Genomic DNA, 12,249 nt, shown 5'->3' with positions numbered 1-12,249 from the left:
TAAAAAATAAAAATAAAAGAAAAAAAGAAAAAGTACTTAAACTTATATAGTCTGAACTTTTATAAGAACCCCTTTTTTTTTTTTTTTGTCTCTCATAAAATGTCCTTTTTACAACCTCATCTCAAATTTCTCTTTTTGACCGTTTGAATTTACCAAAGAAGAATATCTTCCCAAGACAAAAAAATAACACCACCAAATTCACTAGACAATTACATAAACAATACAAAAAAGGGAAGGATGAGTGTAATAATAAGCACATAGTATTTAATTATTGAATGGGAAAATAAGCATCAACCTTTTGGCTTTAAATGAGAGCAAATCGAGAGAAGATCGAGCGGAGATATGCCCCTATACCATTTCTTGCTTAGGTGTCTCTCTATCTAATACTATAAAGTATTAACCCTTCTCTTAATTATTTATGCGGCTTCAAAATACTCCCATAAATAAATAAATACTTTCATTTTGATTTGCCAATTACCAAACATGCCTCGACCATATACACGCATATATGCCATCTCTCTTCTTCTTCTTTCTTCTCTCTCTCACTTTATATAAACATTTACAAGTTTTTCAGAGCTTTATCATTGTGGGGATTTCCTCTTTTTCTGCTAAAGCCTACACAAAGAGAGATTGAGCCGTTTCTGGTTGAGGTTAGCTAGCTCTATAACTTCTCTTGTTTTAGATTTCGCTCATGTTTTTTGGTTTCTTTGTTGTTTTTCTTGCTCATTGTGCCTTTTGTTGTGAGTTGTTTTGTGATAGAAAGAAAGTGTGCTGTATCTATATCTATATCTATATATCTCTCTCGCTCTAGCCAGCTAGCTTTCTTTCTTCTGCTTGTTTGCCGAGAAAAAGTATTGGATAGGGAAGAAATCACTGAGGAAAAAAAAAAGAGTTCTTTTCGCACAAACTTATTTGATAGATAGCAAAATGGGGCTGCGGCAGCCGGCCTGCCCTAGCTTGAGGACCAGTCTTTTGGTCTATACTACTTGATATAATGTCATATTATTTTCCCATTCAATATTTTTCACATGATTAATTTTCTTTCATTTTGAAGAAAAAATCTTCCCATTTTTATACAATAATTTGATACCCTTTTCATGATTTAGGTTATTGATCATGTTTATGAAAAAACACATTGGTTTTGGGAACTCCTTTCTTTAAATGGATAGTTTTTTAGTTTGCATTTTAGCCCTAACAAGTTATTGGTATTGGTAAATCTCATACCCCCATGTCTTGAAATTGCCATTCACCATATGGGCATTTAATAGTTCTCATTTTCCTCCAAGTTCCCCGGCACTAAGCTTGAGATAACACTCACTCAAATTCATTAAAAATACAAAAACACAAAAATTCATAAAAATAACTAGTAATTATTGAAGTAATTTAATTAACATAAGTTTTATGTGGGTATTTTTTTAAATATTGGTATGGGTATTTTTTTTTTACTATATATATATAATTTTTTACATTAGGTCTTGATAGTTTAACATGTAACTTAGTGCATATACACCAAGATGAACTTTATATGAAAAAAATAGATAAAAATAAATAAAATAAAAAAGACACATTTTGCCATAAAAGAATAATACACAAAGTGCTTAATATTAGATCTCACACACCCCACTAATGCACGTGTGGATCATAATCTCTTGGACAGAGAAATTTGATGCCATTGCCAGATGGGTATAGATATTAGATAGCTTCATCAATTTTTATTTATTTATATTTTGGAATGAATAAACAAATTATTATTATTATTATTATTAATGGAAAATTTAATTAATTAAATGAAGAGAGATCACATCACATTGGCAGACAAAAACAGCCGTTCATGGTCCATTTCATTTAGTTTTTCTTCACTTTACCCCAACATTGTGATCCAAACATCCAATGTGACTTGCTAAAGTTTCAATTATTTTGAAAGAGAAATTATTGTGCAAAAAATACCAAGATATTCAACTTTCTTTCCCATTTCCTTAGACAATTATCCATTATCCATGGTTCATGTCTAAATACTAGTAAAAAAATATCATTATTAGAATAATTTTTCGTTATAAAAAGAATATGAATTGTAAATTTTATAATGATAATGCTTTAATACAAAAATATTGAACCTAAACTTAGAATATTTTCTCGTTTAAAAAAAATTATTAACAGTGAATATCATGTATGGCCTTATTATAGTTTTGCCGACTTAACATTTTGCTTTGATTGATCATAAGGTCGTGTCATTTTGAAAAAAAATTGATGATTTAAAAAAATAATGTTACATTTTTATTAGTAATATAGTTTTAAGTTTTGTGGTAACTCTTTGACGTTAACAAATAAATGAAAACGAAACACTTATAACATCAAACGTTCAAAATAAAAAATAAAAAATAAAAAATTATTAATTCAGAAAAATATTAATACATACACATTAGGTTAAGTGATAATATTTTTTCCTTGAAATACATACACAGGGCGTTTGGTTCGGGGAATGTTAGATTACTGAAAATGTTGGATTACTGGAAAGATAGATTACTAGGAATCTTTAGGAAAATATGTTTGGTTAGTTAGTGGGTATGTTATATTAATATGTTTGGTTATGGGAAATAAATTGGTTGGTATGTTATTTAAATTACTAAATTGTCCCCTTTTTAAATATTAATATAATATTATTTTTATTATTAATTTTTGAATATTTTTTTTTAACCCTCAATATTTCAGATTTAGCTAAAACACCCTGCTTATATAAAACTTTAATTTATGACAAAATCACCGCCACCTCTTGCCGCCCCCTGCCGCCATTGCAAACCACCGTCAGAAGTCTTCGAAAGTCCATGTGAGTAGCTCACCGTGACCAAGAGGCTCCGAAAACGGTCTTATCAGGCCGGAAATGGCCAAATCTATTCTGGCCATTTCCAACCAGATCGATGGATCTGGCCGTTAATGGCCAGATCTGTTAGCTAACGACCATGTCTATGGCCGTTAACGACCAGATCTTGTCTAGATCTGGCCGTTAACGGCCAGTTCCATCAATTTGGCCTGATATGGTCGTTTTCAGCCATCAATATGGCTGAAAACTGCCATATCGAAGCCTCCCAGAGCCTCCCACCGAATCTCGTTCTTTTCTAGGGACTCCAATGACTTTCCGACGGTGGTCCGTGGTGGTTGGCCCGTTGTCGACGGTGGTGGCTAGGTGGCAGTGGTGGTGATGGCTGGGTGGCAATGGTGGTTTGTAAATTGTTTTAAATATAAGGGTATTACTGTCCAAAATTTTAATTAAACAAGGGTAAAATTAAAATAGGATATTAATGTAAATTTCTTTTAAAATAGGGGTATTATTGTCCAAAACATTTATTAATAAGGGATAAAATTATAACACAAAAATATAATTTTGATAATCTTAAAATACCTAAAAAAATGGAGGTAATCAGATTACCTCCAATATTACCAATAGTAACCATTATTGATATTTAAAGATTACTCCAAACATGGTTATTAAGTAATATAAGATCACTTACCCGTAGTAATGTCAAATACCCTCTCACCAAACGACTCCCAAAAGGTCACTCAGAAACAACCAATCATGATTCTGTCAAAATCAACGGTTGAAAATTAAGTGGAAGCAGTGTGGTCACAAGCATCAATAGGTCCCACTCTCAGACACAGAGAGTGACACTTATTTTTGGACCCATCTCACCATTCTTATAATAAGCCATGTTCCATCTTATCACTTCCGCCCCGCCCCCCCCCCCCCCCCCTTCTGTCCGTACATCCTGTATCTCTCTGCTTTCAACCTCGTCCGTACAAAATCTTTCTCTCTATCTCTACCATGAAAAATTAGGTTATTACATTCACTCCTTCGAGAACCCTTTAATTAAAAATCTCTTCGATAAATTAGTTATCTACAATAGCCCTTTATATAATTTCATGAATAATGGAGGGCTCGTAATAAATCTTAATTTAGTAAAAGATAAATTCGAAAAATTTAACAATACCACATAGGTGACATATGCTATGCCATAATTGTTATATTTGGATTTTTTAATCTTTTTATTTTGATTAAATGTGATCTATATTATTAAATTTAATTCTTTACAATGATGCTGAATTACTTTATGGATATTATACTATTGTGATATTTAACTTTATCTAATTTCAACAAGATTATTACTTTTCATACACCCAAAATCTTATAATACTTAAAAAGAGGGTTTATTTTTTTTATTTGTGTGAATCAATAGTATTAACTGTTCGTTTTATTATGAAATAATAAATACTTCTATTAGATGGTTTTATTTTGAAGTGATTTTTGATATATTTAGAGAGTTTTTTTGATTTATAGTGAATAAGTTTAATTCTAAAACTACATCTAGTAGTTTAAAGGTTCGTTTGAAATTTTAGAATATTACTCAAAAGGTTTAAGTTTGAATCTTCATGACTACTATAAGGGGTACCACTAAAATTATCTAACTGTTAACTTTAGAGCTTAGAGAATAGTCGAGTACGCACAAACTAGTTTGAACACCCTCGATACCAAAAGAAAAAAAAAAAATTAAATTCTAATCATCTCTAAGAAAAATGAAATAAACTCATAATTAAGATTTTGGAACAATATTATAAACCCTTCTGACCTCGTTAAATTACTTAAAATCTTTCAAAAAATTAGTTATTTTTATCAATAAAACGAAAGCTGGGTGCTAATAAAATTATTCTATTTCTTTGAGGTGATTTCCTTGGAAAAAATGCAAACCCTTTTAGTGGAGATCTTCAAAGATACTCTGTTTGTGGTGAAATTTTGATTCCCACCTTCATTAATATAGGCTCACGTGAGTGAGATTTTTTTTTTTTTTTTTTTGAAGCAGAAAAATGAGTATTTATCAGCAATGAAATCACCATCATCGTGCATACACAACATAACATACCCACATGCAAGAGAGAGATGGAGTTAGAGTTGGTACTTGTTAACTTGTCTGAAACAAAATCATAAATTCATACAAAAGAGACAAAACCCTTTTGTTTCATTACAAGTTATTTCGGTTTCCTTTTCCGTGAATCACCTCCTTAAATCCTTTACCGTAGAAAAGAGAAAAACAATGGCGTTTGATTTTGGAGGTGGTGGATTTCCCTTTTACAAATGAAAGCTCTACCTCATCACATATGGCAACAAAGAAAAACAAAAATTGCTTTTCCTTTTCAGAACAAGAGTGCAAGAAATCCGGAATTCTGTTTTCTGAAAATATGAAAAACAAAAGCAAAAAGCACTGCAACTTTCTATTACTCTCCTCCTCCTCCTCCTCCTCCTCCTACTACATTACTACTACTCTATATATAGCATTGTTTTCCTACACTTTCTAGCTTTCATTAATGGTCTCAAAACATTACTCTGCAACACATAACCCAAGAACCTTTATGTGTCTGCCTGTGTTTTGTTGTTTCTCTTATACAAAATTTATTGTCTAGAGTAGTAGCTGCTCTAATGGTGGTTGAAATTTGCTCATTGAATGTCTTTTTAGAAACTCTCAAAAGAAAGTTCTCTTCTTTTACCTTTAATCTCTGCATAATATAGCCAACTTGTTCAGAGCTTTAATGGCTGCTTCAGTTTCCTTATTTGGGATTCTTTTAGTTTTTTAAAAATGGCATGAAACTTGCCAAATTAAGTGTGGCTTTTTTTTTTTTTAAATGAAAATTTTGCAGGGATTTGTAGAGTAGGTTCTTGTTTCACGGGCCGCGCCGCTTGTGTTTGTTGCTCGTGCGCCGCGAAATCCAGATCTCGAGATAGGCTCATTTGAAGATAATGCCATCTGTGTTTTTTGTTATATAAAGTTTTGTTTGTTTTAACTTTACTTTGTCCGCCATTTTCGGTTGTGTTTGGTTAACCTGCCAAGTGCCATTCTTTGGAGACCTCTCTCTATTGTGTTGAATGCAAAGCACTTGAGGGGGTTTTGTGATTGATAAGGTTGTTTTTAATGCGCTCAAAGGTGTGAAAATTGATTTCTAAGGTGTTAAAGAAGCCATAATCTCAGGAGGGTCGGTGCTGGTTTTGGCTTTTGTTTGTTGCTTTGCATTGAAACCAAGGTAATAGTCCTCAGAACCTTGTGGCTTTGATTCGTGTGTGTATCTTTCATTTGAATATTGTTTCGTTTCCATGATTTGGGGTTTATTTTATTCATTTTTGTATTGGGATTTATCCATATGGGAAGTTTAGAACATGCTAGCCAGAGTTTGTCAACTTGTTATTGGTGTTTTTGGGGTTAGAATTTGGTTCCTAGTACTTGCCCATGTTTGTAAATTGTTTATTGTGTTGAATTTGTGGGAATTGATCTTGTTATTTTATACCATTCAGGGAGAAAAACTCGGTCCGTGAATTGAGGCTTTGGTGGGTTATATAAGTGAGATTTGAGCATGCGTGATTGGTTGTAATAGAGGAAGTGTTTAGAAGAAGTGGTTTTTGATGTGGAATATTGGATCTAAGTACAAGACATGCTAGGCTCTGATGAGGAAGTGGATGATGTGTTCTTTGACTCAGCTGATTGTTTGTCGTCCAACGAGTCAGCTGTAGTGAAAGATGAATCGAGATATGGGAGATCTGAGTATGAAATTTGGATGAATGAACCGCGAAGTGTCAAGGAAAGACGCAGAAATTTTTTAAGAGAAATAGGTCTAGTTGAGTTTGCTCCTGTGAATGAGATGATTGGGTTGGATAGAATTACAGAACGCAGTGGAGCTGTTTTGAGATCTACTCAGGTAACTGAGGAAAATTTGGATTGTGAAAGAGAAATGAATCGTGAAGCCAATTGTATGGTAGATGATATGACTGAAAAAAGTGTGGTTCTTGAAGGCGAAAGCACTGAACTTTCGCTGTCTGTTGATGAATGTGGAGGAAGGAACTACGAGTCTCATTTGGAAGAATGCAAGGATGCCAATGAGAAGAAGGTAAAGAAATGGTGGAAACGTCTTGTTAGTATGAGGAGGAGAAGAGAAGATACAACTATACCTGATGTAACAAGATCAAATTCTGAAAAACCGAAAACGAATAGGATGAAGGTGAAGCAGAACAAGAAGAAGTGCACAGAGTTCACAGCTCTTTACATGGGACAAGAAATTCAAGCTCACAAGGGTTATATCTGGACAATGAAGTTTAGTCCAGATGGGCAGTATCTGGCAAGTGGTGGTGAAGATGGAGTCGTGCGCATTTGGCATGTTACATCAGAGGATGGCTCTTGCAAATCGTTTATTGATGAAGACAATTTCGGTAGCATAGTCAAAGAAGGAAAGACCATGTTTGGTAAAAAAAAGTATAGCCATGTGCCCGTTGTTGTACCTAATAAGATATTCCAGATAGAAGAGTCCCCACTGCAAGAATTCCATGGCCACACGGGTGATGTTTTAGACCTAGCGTGGTCCGATTCTAATGTGAGTACATCCCCTGCAAAATCTTTATTTGGTTTCTTCTATTGCATTTGCTGTTGATGTTAAACTAAATTGGACTTTCTATTTGCAGTATCTTCTTTCATGTTCAATGGATAAAACTGTTCGTTTATGGCAAGTGGGATGCGATAAATGCCTCGGTGTTTTCCATCACAGTAATTATGGTAAATATCACTGCAACAATCTTCTACGCTGCTCTTTTCCAGTTTCACAGTGATGCAAATTTAATCATCTGCTCTTTATGGAAACAGTGACATGCATTCAGTTCAATCCCATTGATGATAATTACTTCATCAGTGGCTCCATAGATGGAAAAGTTCGGATTTGGGGGGTCTTTGAGGAGCGAGTTGTTGATTGGGTTTATGTGAGGGACGCAATATCTGCAATATGCTACCAGCCAGATGGAAAGGTATGATTCTGGTTACCTTGCTTAAGAGTGTCTGTGAAAACGTTAGAAGATAAATGACTTCGTATGATAATTAACTTTAATTCTCTACTGCAAGCAGGGCTTTGTAGTTGGTACAGTTACAGGCACTATCCGCTTCTACGAAGCCTCTGGTAAATTCTTGTTCCAAATTTTAGAAGGTGTTATTAGTTCATTTGGAGGATCTAAGTTGATCCGTATTTTGGACGAATCCTAAATAGATTTTGTGATGGTACAGGCAATGATCTCCAGTTGGAAGCAGAGGTTCATTTTCCAGATAGAAAGAAATCCTCTGGCAACAAGATTACTGGGATTCAGGTATTTGCCCTTAAAGCTCCACCTAGCTACAATCAACTTAGCCTTAACCATAATCCTCCTTGTTATTAACATCGTCTTTCATCTCTTGTTGCAGTTTTCAAAGGAAGAATCTCAAAAAATTATGATAACTTCTGAAGACTCCAAACTTCGAATATTGGACGGGCTTGATGTCATTCATAAATTCAAAGGTAGATATTCGATATCTAAAACGTTTTGAAATGTTTCCACTTTGATTTGCATTTCCATTATGTCATATTCTTATTATTTTTACTACAGCCTAAAGGTAGAATCAATTCAATCCTTTGACAAACTTAATGTTGTTCTGCAAAATTTTAGTTCTAGATCTTGTTACAGCTGTTAATAAACCTTATACTACCAATTAAGCAAAGTTTCTAACATTCAATTCACTGAAAGAAGACTTGAACTTTCCTCTCTGAATTACCATTTTTTTACTCGAGAAATCTCAAAGACAAGTCAAACAGTAGTTTTGAATAATATTAATATTTACCCCATTCATACATACATTGCATCTAAAACTTTCTTGATCTGAAGAAAGAAAGGGAATCAGATCAGCTTGACTAGATAAAAAATATTTGCATTTACGCGCTTTCCCATCAGCCTTTACAGCTGGACTTATTGCTTGTATACAGCCAGCTTTTACCTTCATGGATGGTGCAGTCATTCTTGGTTTTCTAGTTTGCACCTTTTTCAATGGCAAACACTTTACATAGGCTCACATCTTAAGGTTTTAATCTTATGATGATCTGTGCCATGTAGTTGAAGCTTAAATATTTTACTTTCTATTGAATCAACGTGGGGCAATCTTCCTAAAGTAAAATATATTTTATATTCCAGGTCTTTCAAAGTCTGGAAGTCAGATGTCGGCTTCGTTTAGTACAACTGGGAAACACATAATTTCAGTCGGACAGGATTGTCGCGTTTATGTCTGGAGCTATGACGACTTGTGTTTCCCATCGTCCAAACACGCGAAATCTATTCGTTCTTGCGAGCATTTCGTTGCCGAAGGTGTATCTGTTGCAGTGCAATGGTCAGGCATGGGGACAGAACACGGTATTCTGTGTAGTGGTAGTAGTTGTAATAGTCTTCAGCGTTGCTCACAGAGATGGGATAACCTGGAGAGTTCATCCTGGAATAGAGAATCTGAGCGATTCTCCCTCGGAAGTTGGTTCTCCATTGACGGCGCGTGCAGGGGCTCAGCGACATGGCCTGAGGAGAAACTTCCGCTGTGGGAAACAGCAGAAGGTCTATATTCTCAACATCAACATCAACATCAACAATGCCAGAGTAATATGTACGATATCGCGGCAATGTCGGAAACTTGGGGGCTTGTCATTGTAACAGCAGGATGTGATGGAATGATCAAGACCTTCCACAACTATGGATTACCTGTGAGACTGTAAATGTTGCTGCCCATATCGAGTTCTTCGTATCTTAACAATCTTCCTGTATCTATTTAGCATGGTAAAAATTTTCACTAGCTCAAGTCTTTTGACATGCTTTGTAATTGTTTTATTCATGTCATAGGGCTTAATTTTGGTCTTGCTCTTTTTGAGATGGACCAATTGATTTTTCATCTAGGCCAGTTTCATTTTTCTTGTGAATACTACTTAAGAGTTATATATGACAACAAAAAAGAAGAAATACAATTATATTTTAGACTCATTTTATTTGTTTATTGAGCGTTTATATATATTCAAAAGAAAAAAAGAGAAGCAAATATAAAGTAATAAATATTTAATTTAATACTTTTAATCTCAATATCATTAAAGAATAAATTGTTGCGATATTTGTGGCTCCCTCTCCTATTTGTTCTCATGTGAAATTGAAAACTGTTTAATAAAGAATACAATTGTAAATATGAATATAATTTAAGAGTCTATTAGGAATTGAAACATGAATCATATTAGGCAAAAAATATCCCATATGATACCTATAAATATAGGGGTAAGAACCAATTCAAAGTTGTAAGAGAATATGAGAACACAAGGTATTTGATGTAAGGGTTATTAAACATCATGGGGAGAGCGTTTAAGAAATTGGGATCATTTCCACTCTAGGTATTAGGTTGAGTGTGGTTAGAAAATATGATTGTTTCTGCTTTGTTTTATTTATTAGGTTTATGGTGTTGTGTACTCTTGTATATTGTGTTCATAAACTATAACGAATTTCTCTCATCCATGAATATAAGCAGGTTATGCCGAATCACATAAGTATCAATGTTTTAAAACTCAACCTGGGGTGAAACCTGGCAAAGTTGTCGGATCCCAGGTTGACCGGTTGACAAAAACTTCTAAAATTCAACAAAAACACCCCTAAAAATTTGTTAAGTCCATATAGGTTTGAAATTTAGCAAATATACCCCAAATACAAATCGGCCGACGACTAGTTGGCGGTGGCGACACCCCAGATGCAACCCCAATTGTCCCTTGAGCCCATTCCCCTTAAAATATACCCAAGATCTGGCCGAAATATGATCGGTTTCAGCCAGATCTCACCGACGCCAACGTCAGCATTCCAGGCCAGATCTCATTGACGTCGGCATCGACAACCCTCCCCATCACCCATAAATCTCTCCCCTTTTCCTCCCAACCAAAACCCACCCCACCCCACCCCTATTAGCCTCGCCAATCGCCAGTTGTTGCCACTACCAGTTTTGTTAGATTTTCGGTCGATTTATTCACCGGAAATCAACTCTGTCACCACCATTGCATTCACTGACACTTTCTCTTCAAAAGCCCCAACATTCCAATCGTTAATTGTTCACCGATAATCCTCCAAAATCATCAAAGGCTGGGTTTTAAAACATTGGTAAATATTGTGTCTCTTTTTATAGTGCGATTGTATTCTCACCTTATTAATCTCGAATGTATTTTTTCCGCTTTGGGATCTCCTAACATAAATCTATTATAATTTTCGTTTAGGATGTCAAATGTTTGGATATATTGTTAATAACATTTTATTATAAATTTATAATCTCTAAATAAGAACAAAATCTACCATATAAATGATATAATGATATACCTAAAACTAATAAAATTTTATCAGTAAATAATTATTTTAAAAATTAAAAATTATATAGATCGTTAAATATACATAAATTTTGGGTGCGTAGTATATTTCATTATCTGTTAAGGGGTGTGTAGAAAATAATCTAGTGAATTTCATTTAAGATATGAATACTTAATGTTATATCATACTTATTAAGAAGTCGTGGTAGTATAGTGGTGAGTATTCCCGCCTGTCACGCGGGTGACCCGGGTTCGATCCCCGGCAGCGGCGTTTAATTTAATTTTTAAAATTTTAAATCAAAAGGCCCAATCATTTAAAAGCCAAAGGCCCATGGAAAGCCCAAGCCCACAGTTATTTGAAGGAAGGGGATTTATTCTGTGGTTCTTATGGTTTTATTGTGTTGCATAGACAGCCACACATCATGCTACTTTAGAGTGCAGAGCTCTAATTTAATTATACATTTTAACTAAACACAAAAACTCCATCCTAAAATTGGGTTTACCGTTTGATGCCTACAAATTTATAATAGCAATGGTATGATTCACATTCCTTTAATATTAGTGAGAGTAAATAATACCACTTTCGAAAAATTATCCCGAATTTTATATCTTAAATGATTTGTTACTTTACGCGACATTGACATATCATTTATTATATCATCATTTTATGTACCAGTTAATAACATTTTTATTCTTGAGGTTTGAAGAAAGTGTCACTTTAGTCTAGTGAAATCCGAAAAAGTCATTACCGTCTTTAACGAAATACTATAATTGGATAAAATTAAATAGTATAAGGGTATAGTTGTCATTTAACACTTTTAAGAATAATAAAATGCAATTTTTTTTAATTTACAAAATTATTTATGAAGAAAAAGAAAAACAATAAAGGACAGTAAAATTATAAATAACATTTTGATATGAGTTTGGTTATGTTTTTGAAGGTACGGATTTTAAAATGTTATTAATTTCTTATAAATTCTATTCAATTATATATATATATATATATTAAACTGTGTTTAGCATTTTAGTGAGCCCCCTTAGTTTTGAAAATACCTTCTAACC

The 12,249-nt window shown here is 33.8% G+C and overlaps 1 protein-coding gene and 1 non-coding gene across 4 annotated transcripts; both read left to right on the top strand.

The window, feature by feature from the left end:
• The first annotated feature begins 564 nt into the window (after positions 1-564).
• LOC116141724 (WD repeat-containing protein 44) lies at positions 565-9,813 on the top strand. Of its 3 annotated transcripts, XM_031427208.1 has the most exons (9): positions 578-650; positions 5,683-6,063; positions 6,332-7,401; positions 7,490-7,580; positions 7,668-7,825; positions 7,923-7,974; positions 8,079-8,158; positions 8,253-8,346; positions 9,014-9,813. In XM_031427208.1, the coding sequence occupies exons 3-9, from the start codon at positions 6,469-6,471 to the stop codon at positions 9,577-9,579; spliced, it is 1,974 nt and encodes a 657-aa protein (XP_031283068.1). In that variant the 5' UTR covers positions 578-650; positions 5,683-6,063; positions 6,332-6,468; the 3' UTR covers positions 9,580-9,813. The 3 variants fall into 3 exon arrangements, with proteins under 3 accessions (XP_031283070.1, XP_031283068.1, XP_031283069.1); XM_031427210.1 differs by lacking the exon at positions 5,683-6,063 and having other exon boundaries at positions 565-650; XM_031427209.1 differs by lacking the exon at positions 578-650 and having other exon boundaries at positions 5,298-6,063.
• A 1,573-nt stretch (positions 9,814-11,386) lies between these two features.
• Positions 11,387-11,458, top strand: TRNAD-GUC. Its single transcript has one exon. It is a non-coding gene; the product is annotated as a tRNA-Asp (tRNA).
• The last annotated feature ends 791 nt before the right edge of the window (positions 11,459-12,249 follow it).

Source organism: Pistacia vera, unplaced genomic scaffold (assembly GCF_008641045.1).
Source record: "Pistacia vera cultivar Batoury unplaced genomic scaffold, PisVer_v2 Contig40, whole genome shotgun sequence".
In the NCBI taxonomy this organism is placed as follows: Eukaryota; Viridiplantae; Streptophyta; class Magnoliopsida; order Sapindales; family Anacardiaceae; genus Pistacia; species Pistacia vera.
Note: the sequence above shows the minus strand (reverse complement) of the source record. Positions and strands in the feature narration are given on the sequence as shown.